This window comes from Phocoena sinus, chromosome 7, assembly GCF_008692025.1.
Source record: "Phocoena sinus isolate mPhoSin1 chromosome 7, mPhoSin1.pri, whole genome shotgun sequence".
Taxonomy (NCBI): Eukaryota; Metazoa; Chordata; class Mammalia; order Artiodactyla; family Phocoenidae; genus Phocoena; species Phocoena sinus.
In genome coordinates, this window is record NC_045769.1 from 63778575 (window position 1) to 63802475 (window position 23901).

Consider the following 23901-nt stretch of genomic DNA (forward strand, 5'->3'; position numbering starts at 1 on the left):
GTAGGACAGTCTCTCCCCTGTCTATAGCCCTATCCAAGGTTTTCCCTTTAAGACTCTTATTTTAATTAGATGTATCTATACAAAAAAAAGTAGGCTGGGGAAAGAGGGAAAATGTGATTTGTCTCAAGACCTTATAACCTTGAAAAATGACTTAGAGCTGTAGATTGTTAGTTGTGGGAAAGGCCACTCTCCAGGGAAGTGAGAAGGAGATTGTCAGTGATATTTGCCCCCTTCACTGTGCTGTTATCATCAGCAGTAGTACCTCCAAGAGTTCAGAAGTTGCTGACACCATGAATAAAGCACGTCACCTTTGCGGGTCTAGCCCCAGGTATTGGGTTGGCCAAAAAGTTCGTTCAACTTTTTCTGTAAGATCTTTATATTAAGAATGATGCCTGTTCTGGGAACATCCATTTGTTTCATGTTTCAGTGATCCAAGAAGTTGTTTTCCTACATTTGGGTGTTTCTTACACTGTTGACATTTCACTAAAGAAACAAAACAAACTGAACAACTCAAAATGACACACACACACACACACACACACACACACATAAAAACAAACATAGGAATCCTGGCATTACCTTGATAGCCCTATAGTTCTATTGTTCATGATTGAATTAACTAAATGTTCTCCTATGGATTATTCACCTAGTTTGTTGATAATTCAGACCCATTTCTGCTTCCTCCTCTTATCTGGCTGGGAGTGGAACTTAATGCCATTTGCCACTGCTTAGAATCTCAATAAAAGGTCAGTTGTAGAGTTAGAAACTACTAGTTTACTGTGAAATATAGGTCATTTGTAGACTTCTTGTCTACCTGATCTCTATCCTCTCTTAACCATGTATTGAAAAAGAGTTGGCTCTGCCTCTAATGTGGCCTGTAGTAACTCTCTTTTTTCCCCCACAGAAAGCAGAATTAACCGTACTTATGAATGTTACCCAAACGAATGGGCTTGTCCAAGGTCTGGAAAATGCATCCCAATTACTAAAGTTTGTGATGGGACTTCAGATTGTCCGGAAGGAGAAGATGAAAGCAATATCACTGTAGGACAACACTGTGGTGAGTATGGAAATTTATCTGGGCATCTTTCAGGTAAAGGTGTGTCTGTTTCTCTATAACAGATTGCCAAATACAGAGACTGTCAGTTGGTGTTTGCAGAACGAACAGTCCCACGACTTAGTGGCTTTAACCAGCGAACATTTATTATTTCTCACAGTTCTGTGGGTTGGCTAGCTCACTCACATCTCAGGATGCTGCAGTAAAAGCATGGCTAGTCTAGGCTTGGTTGCATGGTGGTGGAAAGGGCAAACCCCAGTGTACAAGCTCTTTTTTTTTTTTTGCGGTACGCGGGCCTCTCACTGTTGTGGCCTCTCCCGTTGCGGAGCACAGGCTCCGGACACGCAGGCTCAGCGGCCATGGCTCACGGGCCCAGCTGCTCCGCAGCATGTGGGATCTTCCCGGACCGGGACACGAACCCGTGTCCCCTGCATCGGCAGGCGGACTCTCAACCACTGCGCCACCAGGGAAGCCCTAGAAACTCTTTTAAGCCTCTGCTTATGTCATGTTTGCCGAGTGTTCTATTGGCCAAAACAAGTCACAGCAAGCCCAGATTCAACGCATTGAAGAAATAGACTCCGTCTCTTGATGGGAGGAGCTTAAAAATATTTGTGACTCCCCTCTCCCCCTTCCCAGGAAGAATGGATTTAATGGTAATTGTGATGACTCTAAAGTGTTCTGGAGATTTTATTCCCTGGCTTATACCTATGGAAAAAGTGTTGTCTGGATATACTCCAAGAAGCTTCTGGTTTCAGGGATATGTACTTTTGAGTCAGTGTTTCTTTTTTCCCCCTGTGGCTGTAGAATATTCCCCCACCATCAACCGTCAATTCTGTGGACAACTGACTTTCCTGTAAGAAAATATAATTCATGACCTTGATTTTATCAATAGCACTCTGTCTAAATTATCTAGTAGTTGCCTAGCAGTGGCCATTAACTATAACCCTAAAGTTTTGGGGATTTTTTTCCCTGGAAAAAAGAGACTTCTATGGCTTCTTTTTGGCATTTCATTTGGGAACCCTTTTAAATAGTCATAGTACAAAAGTTAGAAAACTAAAATTAACAGAAAAATATAGTCACCTGAAATTCCACCACTTGAAGCTAGCCATGATTAATTAACTTTTTAGTGTTAAAAGTTAAGAGTTTAGTGTTTAGTGTCCAGTGACTTGGGAATTCTTGGGAATTTCCTTCTATGATGTTGACACAAAGATAGACTTATGACCAGATTTTTCCATAAACAGCACTTCTGATGGCTTGTGCTTACAGTTAGTTACTATGTGCTGAGCTTTTTAAAATTATTATTATTAATTTTTTAAACATCTTTATTGGCGTATAATTGCTTTACAGTGGTATGTTAGTTTCTACTTTATAACAAAGTGAATCAGCGATACATATACCTGTATCTCCATATCTCCTCCCGAGCTTTTTCTTGCATTGTATTGCAGGAAGGCTTGAATGGTGACAGATTTCCTGTGGCTGCTGCATGCTTACTGAGCTTTTACTTTTGAAAGAAGAAGTTCTTACTTCTTGTAAATCAGCCTTGTCCAGAGGTCACCGTTCATTTCACCAAGTGTTTTTCTCTGTTTAGATGTGGATTTGTGTCCGTTCTTAGGCTGTGAGTACCAATGCCACAAGTCACCAGCTGGCGGGATGTGTTACTGTCCCTCAGGTTTTATTGTCAACGAAAATAGCACCCATAACTGTGTCGGTAAGTGACAGGTGGGAGGGCCTGGTCTTTCATCACGGTGCTTGCGCCACTGGTGGGATCCATGCCCTCTAACATCTCGGAGTTTGTACTTGTGGATAGGAATGTCTATTAACAAAGAGCAACACGGTCCTCACCGAAAACATGACAGAATGGAGTTTTAACTCTGAGGAGCTTTTGTGAGGCACTCAAGGCGAAAGAGTGGTTGTGTGATGAGTGAGTTGACTAGCGATGTGTATATCTTTCTACCACCCGATGATGGAGGTAGTCTTTTGGTGTTTTGTGTATTTGTGTTTTATGTACTTGGAAGCAGAAATGATATGGCCATACTTGTTAAATACAGTTAGCCCTCCCTATCCGTGAATTCTGCAACTTCAGATTCAAATCAACTGGGGATTAAAAAAAAAAAAAAAAAAGGCAGAAAGTTCCAAGTAGCAAAACTTGAACTTTCTGTGTGCAGGCAACTATTTATATAGCACTTAAATTGTATTTATAACTATTTACATAGCATTTACATTGTATTGATATTAGGCATTATAAGTAATCTAGGGATGATTTAAAGTATATAGGGAGATGTGTCTAGGTTATATGTAAATACTACACCATTTAATATAAGGGACTTGACCATCTTTGGATTTTGGTATCCTGGGGGGTCCTGGAACCGACCCCTGCAGAATGCCAAGGTCGACTGTACTGAAATACTTCCATGTAGTTGGTAAATAGCTGCTGTCTTGAATCCATCAAGTACCTTACCCTGCTCCTCTGGCCTCTTCCCAGGATGTCCAAACCTTCCCAGGTTCCAGGAACTAAAGAGTGGTCACCCAACACAACAGAGGGTCACCAGGTCACTGATCCACTGACCACACTGACCAGTCAGTGCCCATGCTGTGCTGGTTGTTAATTCCATTGGTTTTCGAAGCTAATACTAAAGAAGAACAAACTCTATCATGTTATTTCCATCCAGTGGGTGGCATTGAATTAGACACCAGTGCACTAAATATTTCTGACATCTTTCCTATCTGAAAGATAAGAATGATTTCTCCTACTGGGAAAATTTTGATTTTGATGTAAGCCAGCTTTGCACCCCACTGTGATTAGGAAGGGGTTCTTATGATAGGAGAATTAGACATGGCCAAGTATCATCAATTTTCAGTTTTTTAGGGTTTGAACAATGAATTTTTAATGATCTGATTTCTTTTTCCTTCTTTCTAACTTTTGTTATGTGAACAACAGACATACTAGCAGAAAGTGACCACAGGGGTTTTCACTGGTGTTGGGAAAAGGCATCTGGAAGGCAACTGAAACAATTCATTACTATGAAGTATTCATCTATGGATCTTCAAAAGATAGATGATTCAGAATTTTACCAGGATATCTATGTTCTTTAGATACTCCTTAGAAATTTGAGATTCTTTAGGGCTTTTTGGATGAAAAAAAACATAGCACATGTACGAAATACTTTTAGAAAAGTATTTCTTCTGAAATAATTTCTAAAATATTAATATAATTTGGCCCAAAATATTGAATTTGGATAAACTTAATGAAGTTATTCAGTCTTTAGTCTCAGCTCATGGCTTCCAACTTAATTATGGTTGATGTTAATAATTTCCTCATAGTCAGAAAAAATTTTAATGTCAGAAAGACTCTGGGGGGTTCCCTGGTGGTCCAGTGGTTAGGTCTCTGTTTCACTGTCGAGGGCCTGGGTTCGATCCCTGGTCAGGGAACTAAGATCCCACAAGCCATGTGGCACAGCCAAAAAAGAAAAGAAAAGAAAAAAGAAAAAAAGAAAGACTCTGGTTTACAAACTCTTGAGAAAGTCTATTCCTCAGTGTTACTGAGAACTATTGTAATGGGGCTCGCTCATTTACCTGTTGTATGCCAAGATTTTTATATCCGGTAAAGCAATCCAGTTGAGGTTGTTCTTGCGGTGTTCAAAGTAGGTAATTTTAGATTTCTAATATCAGGACCGTGTCCCAAAGTTTGCCCTGGATCTGATTGCTCCTCTTAAGTAACTCTATTCGACAAGACATGTTAAGATTAAATGCTTTATGCAAATCAGCCTGAGAGATCCTGAAGACTCAGAGAGAACTTTGAACTATTTAAGAAAGCTCCCAAATTTCTAATCGTCTCAAAACGTTTTATAAGTAAAACATTTATGATCTGCAGCTACCATTAAGTGATATTATAGGACACTTTTTGTGTTTTATTATTATCATTATCATTATCGTAACACTGCAGATTCATTCAAGTCATTTAAAAAGACTTTTCACACAAATGTCCTTATTTGTTAGGTGGTTTTCTGACTTTGCAACCCCTGCTTATGCTTCCTGGCATCCCTGCGAGGGCTGCATCCCTTTTTTCTCGGAGTGGTGCTCATCTGTAGGTATAAGGCTGCTCGTGTGTTTTTGCCAAATGTCAGGCTTCTCCACCCGCTTTACTGCCACCCAGCTGCCAATCCGATTTCCAGTCTCTTAGTTTTCTAGGCCTCTCTGCTTTCTCTTAGTAGAAAAGGAATTCCAGTAGAGATACCAGAAGCCATGTTCTCAGTATTACACTAGCTTTTCTGTTTTTCCTCTCAGCCCCAAAGAGGAGTTAGGCAAATGCACCCTTTGCCTCTGAGTTTTGAAGCTTGGTTAACAGTGATTTCGCATTTCTTTCAAAGAAGACTATATTTTGCCCTCTTTGTAAAGAGAACTCATTAGTTTCAATACATGACACGACGAAACCAGTTACACTTGTTTCATCTGAGCTTTTAGGGGAAATGTTTAAGTCTGCTCTTTCAAGCGTTTCAAGTCTTTTAAGTTCAGCGAATACTCTCTTTATGGCTGTAATCCTCTGCATGGCTGACTCATCACAGAGGCTTCAGGTGTTGGAAACCTATACAACATTTACCATCTTAGATCCGGCTCCCCAGTGAATGCCTCAGTGGTCATCAAGAATAAAATGGAATAATCCTGACGAGAAATTTTTGGTCCTTCCGTTCATCTGCTCCTGGTAGCCTTGCCCTGGCAGCGGAGCCCCTGAGGCATGCTGCCAGAGCAGTTTGCTGGGGTGATTGTTTCTGATTGACAGGACACGCTGTTTGTTGAGGGAATGACATCGTGGTGCAGAGCTAGAGCAGGAAGGTCATTCAGCATGGTGGGATTTCACACAGCCAGGTGGATCAGAGGGTGTCCAAGGGGGTCTATGCTCAAAAACATTTTTTTGAATTACTTTCGAAGCAGTATTTGTTGGTAGGCGGGGACAAAGAATAAAAACGAAAGTAGATCAAGGTAATGGGCTGGAGTATTGTAAAGCAGCATTTTAGTGTTTTTTACAGTTTCTACTACCTTTTCTAGTCTCTTGAAAACCTCAGGTCTCCTTTCATTTTTCTCATCTTCCCTTTGGCTGACAATGGATATTAATTAGCCTTCATTCTTCTTCATAATGGAGAATAGAATCTTAAAAGTGACAGTGTTTATACACTGACTTAAACCTGTAAAGTATTTGTAGCCCAGGTGATAGGAAGGGCATTTGCACCCAAGAATTCCTAGTTATGACTTCACCCTCTTTTTGACATGAGAACTGCTCCCAGGGTGACTCCAGACCCTTAGACATAGTCATAGTGTCTTGCATTCAAAATGAGGTCATGACACCCTGGGAGTTTGAGGGCGAATGTCCTGTACTTTTATTCCTGCTGAAGCGAAGCCTCACGTGGTGCTTTCTTAGGGCTGAGGCGAGGGCACAGGAGACATAGATCAAATGTGGGCCTTTTATTTTTACCCACATGTCCTTTTATCTTGTCATGTCCAAATTGGATTAATTTTTTCTTCGTCACGGTCCTTGGAATGAAAGATATGCTGGTCAATGTCTTGTTATACTTGGTCTGGAGGGTAAACGGGAACTGTTATCTTGATCCCAGGACTTTCTTGGTCTTTCTTGCTGGGGAGTCACGAGATGGTGGGCCATCCAGCAGGTGTGGTAGAACTCAACTCACAACTCTGCAACTGTGATCGGATCCTAGAAATTCTGGAGAATCCTAGACCTGAGGGTCTCAGGAATTATAATTTACTTGAGAATTTCCTGAAGCCCTGGGGGGTGGGAACCTTGTTGGTATAGGCTGTGGAGGTCATTCTCCAAGGGAAGAGAGCAGGGTGAAGGAGGGTGAAGAGTGGATGTGAACTTGGGGGGTCAAATGAAATATTTGGCACCGGTGGACCAAAGATAGGACAATTTCAGTGCCCCTTAAGCTTTATAATCTTTGAGAAAGACACTTTCTTTCCCCCGCATACTGTATTGTTTATATGTCAATTATATTGAAACTCTTTTTACATGGTAGAACTGAGACTGTTATGGCATTGAACAGAGCTCTATTATGTAATGGATTTTCAATAAGCGCTTATTAAATGAATGAATAATCAGAAGAGAATATATTTTTCATGTCTTAAAAATGATTTTAATTTTGGTTACGATTTTTGACATCAGAGGAAAGGCAGCTGGGTAAACAGACCTTTCCAGATACTTTATTGCAGGCACAGATTTGTGTCTTACTGAGCCACTGGATATAAGGCAGTTCTTTCTGCAGTGATGGGAATGTCTGTGTCTTCCAGTATGGTAAATACTAATCATATGTAGCATTTGAAAGGTGGCACGTGTGACTTGGAAATTGAATCATTAAATTTATTTTATTTGAGTTAATCTAAGTATAAATTTGAGAAGCTGCAGAGGGCAGTGGCTATCATATTGGAAAGCACAATTTTAAAGGGATGCATTTACACTAAAAGTCAGATATTTTGTAAACCAGCATTAACAAATGAAATGCAAAGGCAATGTGTCCAAGCAGTGCTGTGCATCACCTGCAAAGTTATCCTTTACATAGATTTGAAAAAACCTTGGGTTTTCCCTAGTATGATAATGCCTATTTTTTTCCCCCAGAGGGTACTTACTCAGGCAGGGGCATGACCATATTCCTGTATAGCTTGTCCAAGATTTTCTTCAGAAATGCTGTTAAACATGATTACAAACGGTTATTTCCTATATGGCAGATTTTGATGATTGCCAGATGTGGGGAGTTTGTGACCAGCTATGTGAAGACCGAATTGGCCATCACCAGTGCCACTGTGTAGAGGGGTATATCTTGGAGCACCAGCAGCGCTGTAAAGCTAATTCTTCTTGTGAGTAAATTAAAGACGCTTGTGTTTCTGAACAGTAAACTTCTGATGACTATCCTCTTTCCATAGCAGATGACAAAAGAAATGTCAGCATTGATGCGGATGGCAAGGTTTTATTACCACAAATCAGGAGTGGCTCCTGCTGTTGGAAGAATAGGTCAACATTAATTTCATACTTTGGTTATTAGGGACCAACTTGTGGATTAACAGGTTTTTTTTTGTTTTTTAAAAATTTTTATTGGTTGCTTGTTCACTTTGGGACTGGAATATTATGTCATCTATCACATAAATTTTATGAGTACATTTGACCTACTTTTAATTACTGTACTACCATATGGTGACGAGTACCAATAGGCATTGTTTGTGCAAAATTTAGAAGTGGTTCAAAATGGACCCGCTAAATTTGGATTAGTTTGTGAAAATGCCCTCATTCTAACAGTACTGTGGCAGAGAAAAGTCATGAAAATTTGTTTTAAAAAATTGGGCCTCCCAAAGCATTTTTGTGACCATGGATTTCTGGGTAATAAGATCTTTACTCTTTTTTTCCAATTGTTTTTTTCACACCTGTTTAAGGTGCCTTTGGGGGCTTTCTGAAACTTATCCGCACACATGATCTATGAATTGACCATTTTCTAGTTGTTTTTGTGTTGAAATACTGATATGCTGTGGACGAACTTTTAGATTTTTACAACTGATTTTTACCATTTATTTATTTTTGAATAGATATTATACTCATGTTTTCAAAAATTTTAAATTATTTAGAAGATATATGACATCCCCCCACCATCTCTGTTTCCCTCTGCCTAGTTTCCCACTTCTCCTCTCCTATGGATAATCACTGTTTATTTTAATTCTAGAGATTGTTAAATGCATAAATAAGAATATACAAATATAGACACAACCCTATTTTTACATATATGGTGGTAAACTATACATACAATTCTTCATCTTCCTAATGTTGCATACTATATTTGCAAGGGCTTTCCATATCAACACAGCTTTTTTTCATTTTTAAAAAAATTTTGTTGTATTTTTAAATTGAAATATAGTTGATTTCCAGTGTTTCAGGTGTACAGTTTTCTTTTTAATAGTGGCAAAGTCCATTGTTTTGGTTGTGTATAATTTATTTAACTAGTCCTTTACTTACGGACTTTTATATTATTTCTTACCCTCTGATATTGCAAACAAGACTTCAGTGAATAACCTTATTCATTTTGCATTCTTGTGAGTATACGGGTATAACAAATTTGGATCCACCATTGCCATGTTTTTCACAGAGTGGTTTCCCACTAATCCTTAAAATGTGTTTTGTGTTTTACACAATCTAAGTTTGCACCTGGGGTAAGGTGCCCACATCATCAAAGATTCTCGATGATACCTCAGTGTCATTGAACTAGCAATCAGGACATTCAAGTTCTTGGCAGACTCTGTTCCTAACTTACTGTGATTTTGGACATTTCATTAAGCCTCTTTGTGCCTCAATTTGCCCATCTGGAAAATGGATAGAATGACATATATGTGTGCCTCAGAAGGTTTAAAACCAAATAAGAAAACATAGTTGTAAGTTGCTTCATCATCTTTGTTCACTTGAAAGACTGATAACGCCTTCCTTCTTCACATTTAGTTGGTGAGGCCTCTGTGATCTTCTCCAATGGTCGGGATTTGCTAAGGGGTGATATTCATGGAAGCACCTTTGAGATCCTGGTAGAATCTCAACATCGTGGATCGGCTGTGGGTGTGGATTTTCACTATCACCTACACAGAGTCTTTTGGACTGACATTGTGCAAGATAAGGTAAATAGAAATTTCTGGAGTGTAGCTTGGGAGCTGATAGAACTCCAAGCACAAAGTGTTGATAGCTTTTCATTTTTAGGGGAGTAGAGGGGAAAGTTCCTTTGTTTTCTAACAAAAAAGGCCCTTGAGATATTTTATGTTAATCAGCACCTTTTACAGCTATAGTATTACATGTGACCTATTAAACAAAGCACTCTATTATATGGATTAGCCTTGAGCAACTTTTAATTTTATTCGAAATGGAGTCCAAAAGCCTAATTAAAAGAAATAGTAGACATTCTTTCAAAACTGGGTAGATATTTGGTAGTAATTTTTGAAACTTGATCATTTAAAATGTAAAAAGTATTCTGCTTTCCTGTATGATAAAAATCAGATTTTTACCTGCATCTTCTAAATGGAACAGTAATTGAGGATTGGGTAACAAATATTGACAGTATTTTGTTTAACAGCCAAAATTTCATTATGCTCTCTTATTTGGAAAGTGTGATGGATCTGATTTCAACTTTGAGTAATGCAACGGAGATTGTTAAAACATAAATTTTAGAGACTCCTAAAGAGTTATGGAGTTTTATTTCTTCCCTTACATTTCCTTGTACCATTAATAAAATTTTAATTCAATTAACTGATAATTTGCATAACATTTCTAAAAATTGAGACTTCGGATTATAAGCAGATATGATTTAATGACAGCTAGAAATCAAAACAAACCACTACCACCTTCTCCACCAAGAAATCCACATTGAATTAAACTTTCTCTAACTACGAAGAATTAGAAATGCAGGCTTTTTTTTGTAAACCCAACTTTTTATATATGCCTCATATGCTTTTAAAGAAACTCCCTGCCCCCAGTAACCCATGATGTAAAATAACAAGTCTCCAGTGAATTCTTTTTTTTTTTAATAGATCTTTATTGGAGTATAATTGCTTCACAGTACTGTGTTAGTTTCTGTTGTACATCAAAGTGAATCAGCCATATGCATACATATGTCCCCATATCCCCTCCCTCCTGAGCTTCCCTCCCATCCTCCCTGTCCCACCCCTCTAGGTCATCGCAAAGCACCGAGCTGATCTCCCTGTGCTATGCTGCTGCTTCCCACTAGCTAACTATTTTATATTCGGTAGTGTATATATGTCCATGCCACTCTCACTTCGCCCCAGCTTCCCCCTCCCACCCCGTGTCCTCAAGTCCATTCTCTATGTCTACATCTTTATTCCTGCCCTGCAACTAGGTTCATCAGTACCATTTTTTAGTTTTTTTTTTTTAGATTCCATATATATGTGTTAGCATAGAGTATTTGTTTTCCTCTTTTTGACTTACTTCACTCTGCATGACAGACTCTAGGTCCATCCATCTCACTACAAATAAGTCAATTTTGTTTCTTTTTATGGCCAAGTAATATTCCATTGTATATATGTGCCACATCTGCTTTATCCATTCATCTGTCGATGGACTCTTAGGTTGCTTCCATGTCCTGGCTATTGTAAATAGAGCTGCAGTGAACATTGTGGTACATGTCTCTTTTTGAATTATGGTTTTCTCAGGGTATATGCCCAGTAGTGGGACTGCTGGGTCGTATGACAGTTCTATTTTTAGTTTTTTAAGGAACCTCCATACTCTTTTCCATAGTGGTTGTATCAATTTACATTCCCACCAGCAGTGCAGGAGGGTTCCCTTTTCACCACACCCTTTCCAGCATTTACTGTTTCTAGCTTTTTTGATAATGGCCATTCTGACTGGCATGAGGTGATACCTCTTTGCAGTTTTGATTTGCATTTCTCTAATAATTAGTGATGTTGAACATCTTTTCATGTGCCTCTTGGCCATCTGTATGTCTTCCTTGGTGAAATGTCTATTTAGTTCTTCCACCCATTTTTTTTTTTTTTTTGCGGTACGCGGGCCTCTCACCGTTGTGGCCTCTCCCGCTGTGGAGCACAGGCTCCGGATGCACAGGCTCAGCGGCCATGGCTCACGGGCCCAGCCGCTCTGCGGCACGTGGGATCCCCCCGGACCAGGGCACAAACCCGTGTCCCCTGCATCGGCAGGCGGACTCTCAACCACTGCGCCACCAGGGAAGCCCTCTTCCACCCATTTTTAAATTGGATTGTTTGTTTTATTGATATTGAGCTCCACAGACTGGCTGAATGGACACAAAAACAAGACCCATATGTATGCTGTCTACAACAGACCGACTTCAGACCTAGGGACACATACAGACTGAAAATGAAGGGATGGAAAAAGATATTCCATGAAAATGGAAATCAAAAGAAAGCTGGAGTAGCAATATTTGTATCAGATAAAATAGACTTTAAAATAAAGACTGTTACAAGAGATAAGGAGGGACACTACATAATGATCAAGGGATCAATCCAAGAAGAAGATATAACAATTATAAATGTTTATGCACCCAACATAGGAACACCTCAATACATAAGGCAAATGCTAACAACTATGAAAGGGAAAATTGACAGTAACACAATAATAGTAGGGGACTTTAACACCCCACTTACACCAATGGACAGATCATCCAAACAGAAAATAAATAAGGAAACACGAGCTTTAAATGACACAATAGACCAGATAGACTTAACTGATATTTTTAGAACATTCCACCCAAAAGTGGAAGAATACACTTTCTTCTCAAGTGCACACAGAACATTCTCCAGGATAGATTACATCTTGGGTCACAAATCAAGCCTCGGAAAATTTAAGAAAATTGAAATTGTATCAAGCATCTTCTCTGACCACAACGCTATGAGATTGGAAATCAGTTACAGGAAAAAAACTGTAAAAAACACAAACACATGGAGGCTAAACAGTGTGCTACTAAATAACCAAGAGATCACTGAAGAAATCAAAGAAGAAATAAACAAATAAATAGAAACAGATGACAATGAAAACACGACGACCCGAAACCTATGGGACGCAGCAAAAGCAGTTCTAAGGAGGAAGCTTACAGCAATTTAATCTCACCTCAAGAAACAAGAAAAATCTCAAATAAACAATCTGACCCTACACTTAAAACAACTAGAGAAAGAAGAACAAACAAAACCCAAAGTCAGTAGAAGGAAAGAAATCACAAAGATCAGAGCAGAAATAAATAGAAATGAAGAAAACAATAGCAAAGATCAATAAAACTAAAAGCTGGTTCTTTGAGAAGATAAACAAAATCGATAAACCCTTAGCCAGACTCATCAAGGAAGAAAGGGAGAGGACGCACATCAATAAAATTAGAAATGAAAAAGGAGAAATCACAACTGACACCACAGAAATACAAAAGATTGTAAGATACTACTACAAACAACTATATGCCAATAAAATGGACAACCATGGAGAGATGGACAAATTCTTGGAAAGGTACAATTTTCCAAGACTGAGCCAGGAAGAATTAGAAAATAAATAAGCAGACCTATCACAGGTAATGAAATTGAAACCATAATTAAAAATCTTCCAACAAACAAAAGTCCAGGACCACATGGCTTCACAGGCGAATTCTATCAAACATTTAGAGAAGAGCTAACACTGATCCATCTCAAACTCTTCCAAAAAATTGCAGAGGGAGAAACACTTCCAAATTCATTCTATGAAGCCATGATCACCCTGATACCAAAACCAGAAAAAGACATCACAAAAAAAGAAAATTATAGACCAATATCACTGATGAACATAGATGCAAAAATCCTGAACAAAATACTAGCAACCAGAATCCAACAGCACATTAAAAGGTTTGTACACCGTGATCAAGTGGGGTTTATTCCAGGAATGCAAGGATTCTTCGATATACGCAAATCAATCCATGTGATACACCATATTAACAAATTGAAGAAGAAAAACCATATGATCACCTCAACAGATGCAGAGAAAGCTTTTGACAAAATTCAACACCCATTTATGATAAAAACTCTCCAGAAAATGGGCATAGAGGGAAACTACCTCAACATAAGAAAGGCCATATATGAATTCTTTTTTTTAAAAATCCAAATGACTGATTTGTGCAACAAAGATAGGTCCCTGGAATGAAGTATAGGAAAACTGCTCCCAGTGAATTATGCTTAAGAAGTGTAATAATTCTGGTTTCTCTTTCAGGTTTTTTCAGTTGACATTAATGGTTTAGATATCCAAGAAGTTCTCAATGTTTCTGTTGAAGACCCAGAGAATCTGGCTGTGGACTGGGTAAATAATAAACTTTATGTTGTAGAGACCAATGTCAACTGCATAGATATGGTAAATTTGGATGGAAGCCAACGGATTACCATTATAAGTGAACATTTGGGACATCCTAGAGGAATTGCCGTGGACCCAACTGTTGGGTAAGTTATGTGAAAACATACTGATTCCAGCATTTTTGGAGTTTTATTTCTCCCCCTGTACACAAAACATCCATTGGCAGAACTGAAGGTTAATCCTGACTTCTTTTAGGTTCTGTACTCTAGAATCCATGTTTATTTCATATCTCTTTTCATAGAAGCTTTAAAGGAGTTGGCTAAATATAATCCAATTTGAGGATATGCAGTCCAAACACACCTACTGGTGTCCTAAAAATATGTGATATTTTGGGGGTATGAATTTTATTCTTAGTGTTTGCCACATTCTCCTGGCTGAGAAATTGGATTCTGTTTTCTGACTTTAATAGTATTGTCACAACTAAACCATTATTAACATGATCACTCTAACGTAAGTTGTAAAGTTGTTTTAAAGAGGGGATAGATCTGAAACCACTAGGTGGCGTTGCGAGGGGCTCTGAATATTCTTTATGTCTCAGTGCAGAGAGAATTCAGCGAGAGGCAAAGTGATAGATAAGAAGTGATTTATTAGAATAGGATGCTTGTGAGGCTTACAAGCGGCCAGGCGAGTGTTGTGTTGCCCCGAGCACTTAGCGGGTTACATTTTTATAATCAAAGGAAGAGAGGGGAGGGGGAGAAGACCACCTTCTTTTTCATTCTTTGAGTCTTCCATCATTAACTCCTCCTATACGTTGGGTGGGGGAGTTTTTGAACCTACATGGTGTCTCCGGGACTGTCATGGCACTATGGAGAAATTATTTCAGGTCTCAGTACAATGAGGGTCTTTCACTTTGAAATATCACCATTCCATAAGTTATTGTTTTTGCGTGTGTGCAAAGAGAATGTCCTAGGGGTCATTAACTTGTTGACATCACTGGGCAGATTGCAGACCTTATTTTCCACTGTTGTTTTATTGTTTGGGGGCATGTCTCATGCTTCTGTTGCATGGTTTTGTTGGTAAGCAAGTTGACTTGGTTTTGTTGTTAAGCAAGCCAGCCTGGCTTTGATGCTAAGCGACTGGCTCTGCTTTATGAGTCAAGCAAGTCCACATTGTTTCAGGATTTTTCCATTACTTTCTTGAGTGATCATTAACTTATTGTGGTCTCCCAAAGCCCCCTAAAGTTCCCTCTCTATCTGCAATCCCCTAATGTGGTTTCTAAGCTAACTATTTGATTACCCTACTCTATCCCCTATCAGATCTATCCCTTTTAGTGATTTCTTGTTAGAGACTGGGGTTGAGATGTCAGTGTTAACACCTCATCACAAGTTGTTCAACTGTGAATCAGTCCAGCAAGAGTGATAATGCTTACTTTTCTCCAGGTGTAAATTAAAATTTTCCTGATCTTCACATTTGAGACGAGTTATGGGAGACTAGCTTTCTCCTAGATTTTCACAGTTGGGTCTTAGGAGCCTTGGATGAACTTGAGGCTACTTAAGTGTTGGTGAATGGTGATTATTCATTTCTATTTCATGATTTCAGCTGTCCTTCCTTGAAAATGATGTATATGTTCTCTAGACTATGCCTTAGAATGAGGAATTAAGGAGGGAAATGGCTTGATAGTTTTTTCTTTTTTACAGCCTTTTTGCTGGCTGTAAAAAAGAGAAGTGAAGGATGGAGCCGGGGATCAGGGCAGAATATTAAGAAGTTAAGAAGGTAGATACGCTTTTTTTTTTTTTTTTGCCTGCCAGTTAGTGCATTTTAATAGTTGCTATTTGGAGTTGTTGACTCTCCTGATTGGCCCTCACAGTTTCTGATTTTTAATACTTCAAAATTTCTCTATTGTTTTAAACCCCCATGGTTCTCTAATCAGCTAGAGGAAATTTCCATTGATCCAAACATACAATCTCAAAAAATATTTTCTAGGTAAACTTGTAAAATAACTGATTCTTTCATCTTTTGGTTTTCTTTTGTAGTTATTTATTTTTCTCAGACTGGCAGAGCTTTTCTGGGACCCCTAAGATAGAAAGGGCTTTCATGGATGGCTCCAACCGTAAAGACTTGGTGACAAGAAAGCTGGGATGGCCTGCTGGGATAACCCTGGATTTGGTATCAAAGCGTGTTTACTGGGTTGACTCCCGGTTTGATTACATTGAGACTGTAACTTATGATGGAATTCAAAGGTAAGAAGTATTTTTTTTTATATCTTTATAAGTTTTGGGGAAATACATAAAATTTATGGAGAGAGAAACTGAAGGACTAGGATTAAAAGATTGCTTTGTTGGGGGCTTCCCTAGTGGCGCAGTGGTTGGGAGTCCGCCTGCCAATGCAGGGGACACGGGTTCGTGCCCCGGTCCGGGAAGATCCCACATGCCGCGGATCGGCTGGGCCCGTGAGCCATGGCCGCTGAGCCTGCGCGTCTGGAGCCTGTGCTCCGCAACGGGAGAGGCCACAACAGTGAGAGGCCCGCAAATAAATAAATAAATAAAGCAGATTTCATTTAAAAAAAAAAAAAAAGATTGCTTTGTTGGTTGACATAACTTGAATGACCTTTGTGTTGACATTGCACGTTGTGACCTGCTCTGAGTTTTAGCTTGTGTTCCATATTAACACTCATTAAATATTACCTACAACATTTGTTCTTTGATTTCTCTTCTCCAAGCCCTCTCTCACTCCCAGATGAAGCACATTATTTTCATTTACTTCCGAGTCCATTTATTTGTTTGGGTCCCTTATGGTTTGTTTCCAAAGATCACTTTATCTTTTAGCTTTCTATCTTCCCTCCAGTAAATAAGTTTTATTATTATTTTTTAACATTATCTGGTGGGAATTAATTGGGTTTTATACTGCTCTTATATATATTTCAAATCTTAATGAGAAATTCTGACTTTACCTGATATACTTCAAAGACATTTAAACAATATTTGAACGCAGAGTATGGCATATCTTTTTCCTTCATCTAAGTTGGATTAGAGCTCACTATAAATTAATTAAATTGTTACCTATTATAGATCCTCTTGGTATTTTCAAAAACTGGTTAAAACATGGTCTTTAAATTTTGGCCAAGAAAAATTACTCTAGTCAATTGGATTTTTCCAAATGATGTGATTTTATTGTTTTCTCAATGAAAAGAATATTCTAGTTTTGGTTTCTCCTTTATCTCTATTTTGTAAGGATGGTATCACAGTTTGCCACTGGATTTTATATTCTTAGAACAATCTCTGCTTGGTTAAATGAAGTGATTGGGTATTAAGGCTATGACGTATTGTCACTGAAACTGGTTCCCATAGTGAGGATAGGAATTAATTTAATGAAAAAATAATCATATAAGTCATATAAAAACAATTGAGAAATTGCCTAATTTTTTTTCACTTTCACGGTTGTTTTGGCATTAATTTTATAGTCTAAATATTTTTATGCTATGGTTAAGGTAAAACATAAAAATCAATGGAATTTCAGAAAGATTCGAATGGTTTGCTGGCTGTGGAGAAACATGGAGGAGATACTAGAACTCACGAGTACAGCTAAAATCATAAAGTCATTGCCTCTTGCTTTACCAGCAGGTGGCATTTAGATTTATGGAATTCATTATTATTATTTTTTGGCTGCTTTGTGTCTTCATTGCTGTGTGCGGGCTTTCTCTAGTTGTGGCGAGCGGGGGCTACTTCTTTGTTGTGGTTTGTGGGCTTCTCATTGCGGTGGCTTCTCTTGTTGCAGAGCACGGGCTCTAGGCTTGCGGGCTTCAGTAGTCGTGGCACACAGGCTCAGCAGTTGTGGCACATGGGCTCAGTTGCTCCGTGGCATGATCTTCCTGCACCAGGGATCAAACCCGTGTCCCCTGCATTGGCAGGCGGATTCTTAACCACTGTGCCACCAGGGAAGTCTTCTAGACTTCTGGAATTTGCTAAATGAAAGAAAAAAACATTCATTTTAATGTACCATGTCACTATTGAGTGTTTCAAAGTTTGCACTCACTTGCCATCTTGGGTTTCTTTGTTTTTTTCGCGTGCAGTGTGATTCCCAGGGTTAGTATCTTCAAGTCTTTTCTTAAAGCTCTATTGTGCTCTTTAGTTTTTCAGGGCTGCTGTGATTTTTCTTTGAGGTCTTTCTCCTATGCCAAAAGAAAAGAGGTTTGTTCACGTACCGTCCTCTACCTCACTTTACTTATGTGGCCTCAGTGAATTACTGTTTCTGTAGATGCAGTCATGGCAGCAGTATTGATTTCTTCCCCTTGCCTAGCACCTCTTACCTGTGTTGTCTTCCATTTTAGTGGCTCTGGGCACTCTGCCTCCACTACAAATATGCTCAGCTGACGGTTTCGTCAGACAGAGGCATACCAGTGGTAGCCCTGCTTTTTCCCCTCCCTGGAGTGACATCAGGAATGAGTCTGTGTGTTTGCTGTGGGTTGAATTCTCCAGCTCACTGTCTTGCTCCCTAATTGCTGAGAAATGGTCAGTGGTACAGCGTGGAGTAAGTGTTGAAGTTGTCTACCAGACTTCCGGTCCCTTGTTACACTCTTTCCCCTACAAATTTCAAAATGATATTTCACATCTTAGACCTTTTATATGTGGAGCAACCTTAAAAGAATGAAGAGCAGGTGGGAAAACAGTAATTTTTCAAAAGATCTAGAACAAGCGAAGATGGAGACTGGGATTTAAGTGCCAAGGCTCTTTTCGAAGAGACAATAGGAAAATCCTTCTAGCGAGTATAGACAGAAATAACACCTGCATCTTAAAATGTTATAGACAGAAATACACCTGCATCTTAAAATGTATCTTGACTATATATTCTATATTTGTAGCAAGAAAGTTTTTAGCTTTTTAAGCCTTTACGTGAACTAATTCCACCTTTTGTGTTTTTGGAACTAATTCCACCTTTAATCAAAATTGTATGGTATATATCTTTTGTAACAGGAAGACAGTAATTCATGGAGGCTCAAACATTCCTCATCCCTTTGCAATAAGCTTGTTTGAAGATCATGTGTTCTTTACCGATTGGACAAAGATGGCTGTAATGAAGGCAAACAAGTTCACGGAGACTGACCCACAACTGTACTACCGGTCTTCCCTGAGGCCTTTTGGAGTGACTGTTTACCATGCCCTCAGGCAGCCCTATGGTAGGCCCCTCAGCAGTGGAAAACCATGCTTGGTACTGGCCTTGGTAGAAAGGTTTTCTCAAGGTTCTCATGAGATTTGGGTGGCATTCTGAGATATATGATGGGTTATCTAGAGAGTTCAACCCTCTGAAATTGGCTTTGCAGATCGTTGGCATTCTGGAGAACTTGATGTATTTCAGAGTTAAAATGCCCAATCTACAAAGAACTTAGAGGTGTATTTAACAGATATTTATTGGCACCTGCATTATACCAGATCCTGTCTACAGGCTGGAGAAAGAGCAGCAAACAAACCAAACTAAAATACCCATCCTTATTCTACGGGAGGAATCTCCCAATTCAACCCTCTAATATTGCAGTCGAGGAAACTGAGGCCCAGAAGAAGAAAATGACATGCTAAGTGGTCATTTTAGGTAGTGTCAGAGCTACTTTTTCCCTTCTTCTCTGTTGTATATTTATGACACCTGTTATTTGGTTTGCATTGGGTCTGTCATAGGTCAGCTGGGTTTGGTTATCTCTCAGGCTGGTCACTTATCAAAGAAAAGAAATATTTTGATTCAGACACTGAATGTTATTTTATAGTACTTATGTTACTTACGTTATTTTACAGTAAGTTTTGTTTGTTTCAAGGTTTTAAATTGACATGACTGTTTAGACTGTGTGTACCGCTCTCTTCTGTATTTGCTCATGCATCAAAGAAAAGAAACACAATAAACTAGACTACATCGGAAGAAAGCTTAATATCAGTGAACAGTAATTCAGAGAAAGACAGATTTCACTTTAAAACTGTAATGCTAAGTGATAAGTCTGGCTAGGATGGAGAGTGACTATAAAGTAATTAGGTTGATTAAAAAAACTCAAACCAACCAACCACTAAACTGATAGATTCAGATGACTACCCTTCAATGCCGTCATCCTAGGGAACAAATACGTCATTGGAAAATATATACTGTACCTGAAAGTATATACTGTATTAGAAAATACCTATATGGAATAATCAGTTCATGAGCTACTAAATTCACATCTGCCCTTGACCAAAAATATTACCCAGTTTTATTATCTAAATTATTTCTATTATTTGCTTCAGAATTATACCTGCCTGTGTTTCTCAAAATTAATCTACCCGAGAAGGTGAAGAGACTATTTTAAAGAATAACTCAAAGGCTAAGAAGACAATTTCAAAAGCAGACATTTTTAGCTCTGACAGCCTTGTGTACAGTGAACTTCCTGATGTCACTGCTTTGAGAGTGGTTTTTGGAAGTATAAACTGGTTTGTGTTTCAGACATGTAGGGTTTGGGAATGAGATCTGGATTTGAATTCTGGTTTAGCTATTTAACCACTGAATAATCTTGAGCAAGTTGTCTCACCTTTTGGAACTTTGGTTTCCTTTTCTGTAAAATTGCGATAATATTTACCTCTTAGAGGCATTGATTGTTAAGTTGTCCTACAAAATAAGCATCCAGTGAGTTATAGTTATTTACTCTATTTTTTGAATGGTAAAAAATAATACTAAGGTTATTTGGGGGGCAGTTATATTTTAGTCACTGAGGCTAGCAGACAGAGTCTGTTACAGTTATAGGGGGGAAAGATCCCCCAAGGTTATCCAGTTGCAGGAATCTTGTCTTTTTTTTTTTTTGCGACCATCAGTTTAAGAGTAGATTCGAGAGCAACGATGACATTGGGAGCAGCTAAATGTGGATGTATTCAGTAGCAACCAGTAATGATTTCTCCAAGGAGTTTCAAACCCATTTCACCCACAGGTCTCAAAATGGCTTCGCATGTCTTGGATAAATATGCATTTCTAATTGAGATTTAACCATGTGCATTTTCCCCTCCAGCTAGCAATCCATGTGCAGATAACAATGGGGGCTGTCAACACATCTGTGTCCTCAGCCACAGAACATTTAATGGTGGTTTGGGCTACCGTTGCAAGTGCAGGCTCGGCTACATTCCGGATATGGATGACTACCACTGCGTTGGTAAGAAATCACTTTTGGACTGTCTTTCTGACGGTTAGCACAGGGGTATGTGCTGCTCTTGGACTGGGCCAGCTCCCTGTAGCACTTCTTCACAGGAAATAAGCTTTTGGTAGCCCACGGGCATCTTCCTTGGTAGGCACCTTTCCCTTTGTACAAAGAGCTGTGTTTGAAGATGTAAATTTCTGTCCTTTGGGACACATCTAGGGTTTCCTTGGGCTCCCCTTTCCCTTTATTTCCTTCCTGAAATCTCTGTCTCTTTTTAATTTTTTTTAACATCTTTATTGGAGTATAACTGCTTTACAATGATGTGTTGGTTTCTGCTTTATAACAAAGTAAATCAGCTATACATATACATATATCCCCATATCTCCTCCCTCTGGCGTCTCCCTCCCTCCCACCCTCCCTATCCCACCCCTCTAGGTGGTCAAAAAGCACCGAGCTGATCTCCCTGTGCTATGTGGCTGCTTCCCGCTAGCTATCTCTTTTACATTTGGTAGTGTATATATGTCCATGCCACTCTCTCACTTTGTCACAGCTTACCCTTCCCCCTCCCTGTATCCCCAAGTCCATTCTCTAGTAGGTCTGCGTCTTTATTCCCGTCCTGCCCCTAGGTTCTTCATGACCGTTATATATATATTTTTTAGATTCCATATATATGTGTTAGCATACGGTATTTGTTTTTCTCTTTCTGACTTACTTCACTCTGTATGACAGATTCTAGGTCCATCCACCTCAGTACGAATAACTGAATTTCGTTTCTTTTTATGGCTGAGTAGTATTCCATTGTATATATGTGCCACATCTTCTTTATCCATTCATCTATCGATGGACACTTAGGTTGCTTCCATGTCCTGGCTATTGTAAATAGAGCTGCAATGAACATTGTGGTACATGACTCTTTTTGAATTATGGTTTTCTCAGGGTATATGCCCAGTAGTGGGATTGCTGGGTCGTATGATAGTTCTCTTTTTAGTTTCTTAAGGAACCTCCATACTGTTCTCCATAGTGGCTGTATCAATTTACATTCCCACAAACAGTGCAGGAGGATGACCTTTTCTCCACACCCTCTCCAGCATTTATTTATTTAATTTTTTAAATATCTTTATTGGAGTATAATTGCTTTACAATGGTGTGTTAGTTTCTGCTTTATAACAAAGTGAATCAGTTATACATATACATATGTTCCCATATCTCTTCCCTCTTGCATCTCCCTCCCTCCCACCCTCCCTATCCCACCCCTCCAGGTGGTCACAAACCACCTAGCTGATCTCCCTGTGCTATGTGGCTACTTCCCACTAGCTATCTATTTTACGTTTGGTAGTGTATATATGTCCATGCCACTCTCTCACTTTGTCACAGTTTACCCTTCCCCCTCCCCATATCCTCAAGTCCATGCTCTAGTAGGTCTGTGTCTTTATTCCCGTCTTATCCCTAGGTTTTTCATGACCTTTTATTTTTATTTTTTTCTTAGATTCCATATATATGTGTTAGCATACGGTATTTGTTTTTCTCTTTCTGACTTACATCACTCTGTATGACAGACTCTAGGTCCATCAACCTCACTACAAATAACTCAATTTAGTTTCTTTTTATGGCTGAGTAATATTCCATTGTATATATGTGCCACATCTTCTTTATCCATTCATCTATCGATGGACACTTAGATTGCTTCCATGTCCTGGCTATTGTAAATAGAGCTGCAATGAACATTGTGGTACATGACTCTTTCTGAATTATGGTTTTCTTAGGGTATATGCCCAGTAGTGGGATTGCTGGGTCGTATGATAGTTCTATTTTTAGTTGCTTAAGGAACCTCCATACTGTTCTCCATAGTGGCTGTATCAATTTAAATTCCCACCAACAATGCAATAGGGTTCCCTTTCCTCCACACCCTCTCCAGCATTTATTGTTTCTATATTTTTTGATGGTGGCCATTCTGACTGGTGTGAGATGATATCTCACTGTAGTTTTGATTTGCATTTCTCTAATGATTAATGACATTGAGCATTCTTTCATGTGTTTATTGGCAACCTGTATATCTTCTTTGGGGAAATGTTTATTTAGGTCTTCTGTCCATTTTTGGATTGGGTTGTTTGTTTTTTTGATATTGAGCTGCATGAGCTGCTTATAAATTTGGAGATAATCCTTTGTCAGTTGCTTCATTTGCAAATATTTTCTCCCATTGTGAGGGTTGTCTTTTGGTCTTGTTTATGGTTTCCTTTGCTGTGCAAAAGCTTTGAAGTTTCATTAGGTCCCATTTGTTTATTTTTGTTTTTATTTCCATTTCTCTAGGAAGTGGGTCAAAAAGGATCTTGCAGTGATTTATGTCATAGAGTGTCCTGCCTATGTTTTCCTCTAAGAGTTTTAGAGTGTCTGGCCTTACATTTAGGTCTTTAATCCATTTTGAGTTTATTTTTGTGTATGGTGTTAGGGAGTGCTCTAATTTCATTCTTTTACATGTAGCTGTCCAGTTTTCCCAGCACCACTTATTGAAGAGGCTGTCTTTTCTCCACTGTATATTCTTGCCTCCTTTATCAAAGATAAGGTGACCATATGTGCATGGGTTTATCTCTGGGCTTTCTATCCTGTTGCACTGATCTATATTTCTGTTTCTGTGCTAGTACCATACCGTCTCTTTTTAAATTAGTTAATTTATTTTTTATTTTTGGCTGTGTTGTGTCTTCATTGCTGCACGCGGGCTTTTCTCTGGATGCAGCGAGCAGGGACTACTCTTCATTGTGGTGCACAGGTTTCTCATTGTGGTGGCTTCTCTTGTTGCAGATCACAGGCTCTAGCCGCACGGCCTTCAGTAGTTGTGGCACACAGGCTCAGTAGTTGTGGCTCACGGACTCTAGAGCACAGGCTCAGTAGTTGTGGTGAACGGGC

At 39.0% G+C, this 23901-nt stretch overlaps 1 protein-coding gene across 4 annotated transcripts in view; it reads left to right on the plus strand.

Moving 5' to 3' along the window:
* The window catches only part of LRP2 (LDL receptor related protein 2), a 199709-nt gene that overhangs the window by 58004 nt on the left and 117804 nt on the right, over positions 1 to 23901 (plus strand). For all 4 annotated transcript variants that reach the window (XM_032637870.1, XM_032637872.1, XM_032637871.1 and 1 more), the window contains exons 8-15: positions 905 to 1057; positions 2643 to 2762; positions 7784 to 7912; positions 9534 to 9703; positions 13788 to 14011; positions 15899 to 16105; positions 18836 to 19038; positions 20875 to 21015. In XM_032637870.1, coding sequence (XP_032493761.1) covers positions 905 to 1057; positions 2643 to 2762; positions 7784 to 7912; positions 9534 to 9703; positions 13788 to 14011; positions 15899 to 16105; positions 18836 to 19038; positions 20875 to 21015 — 1347 coding nt within the window. The remainder of the gene's footprint in view (positions 1 to 904; positions 1058 to 2642; positions 2763 to 7783; positions 7913 to 9533; positions 9704 to 13787; positions 14012 to 15898; positions 16106 to 18835; positions 19039 to 20874; positions 21016 to 23901) is intronic.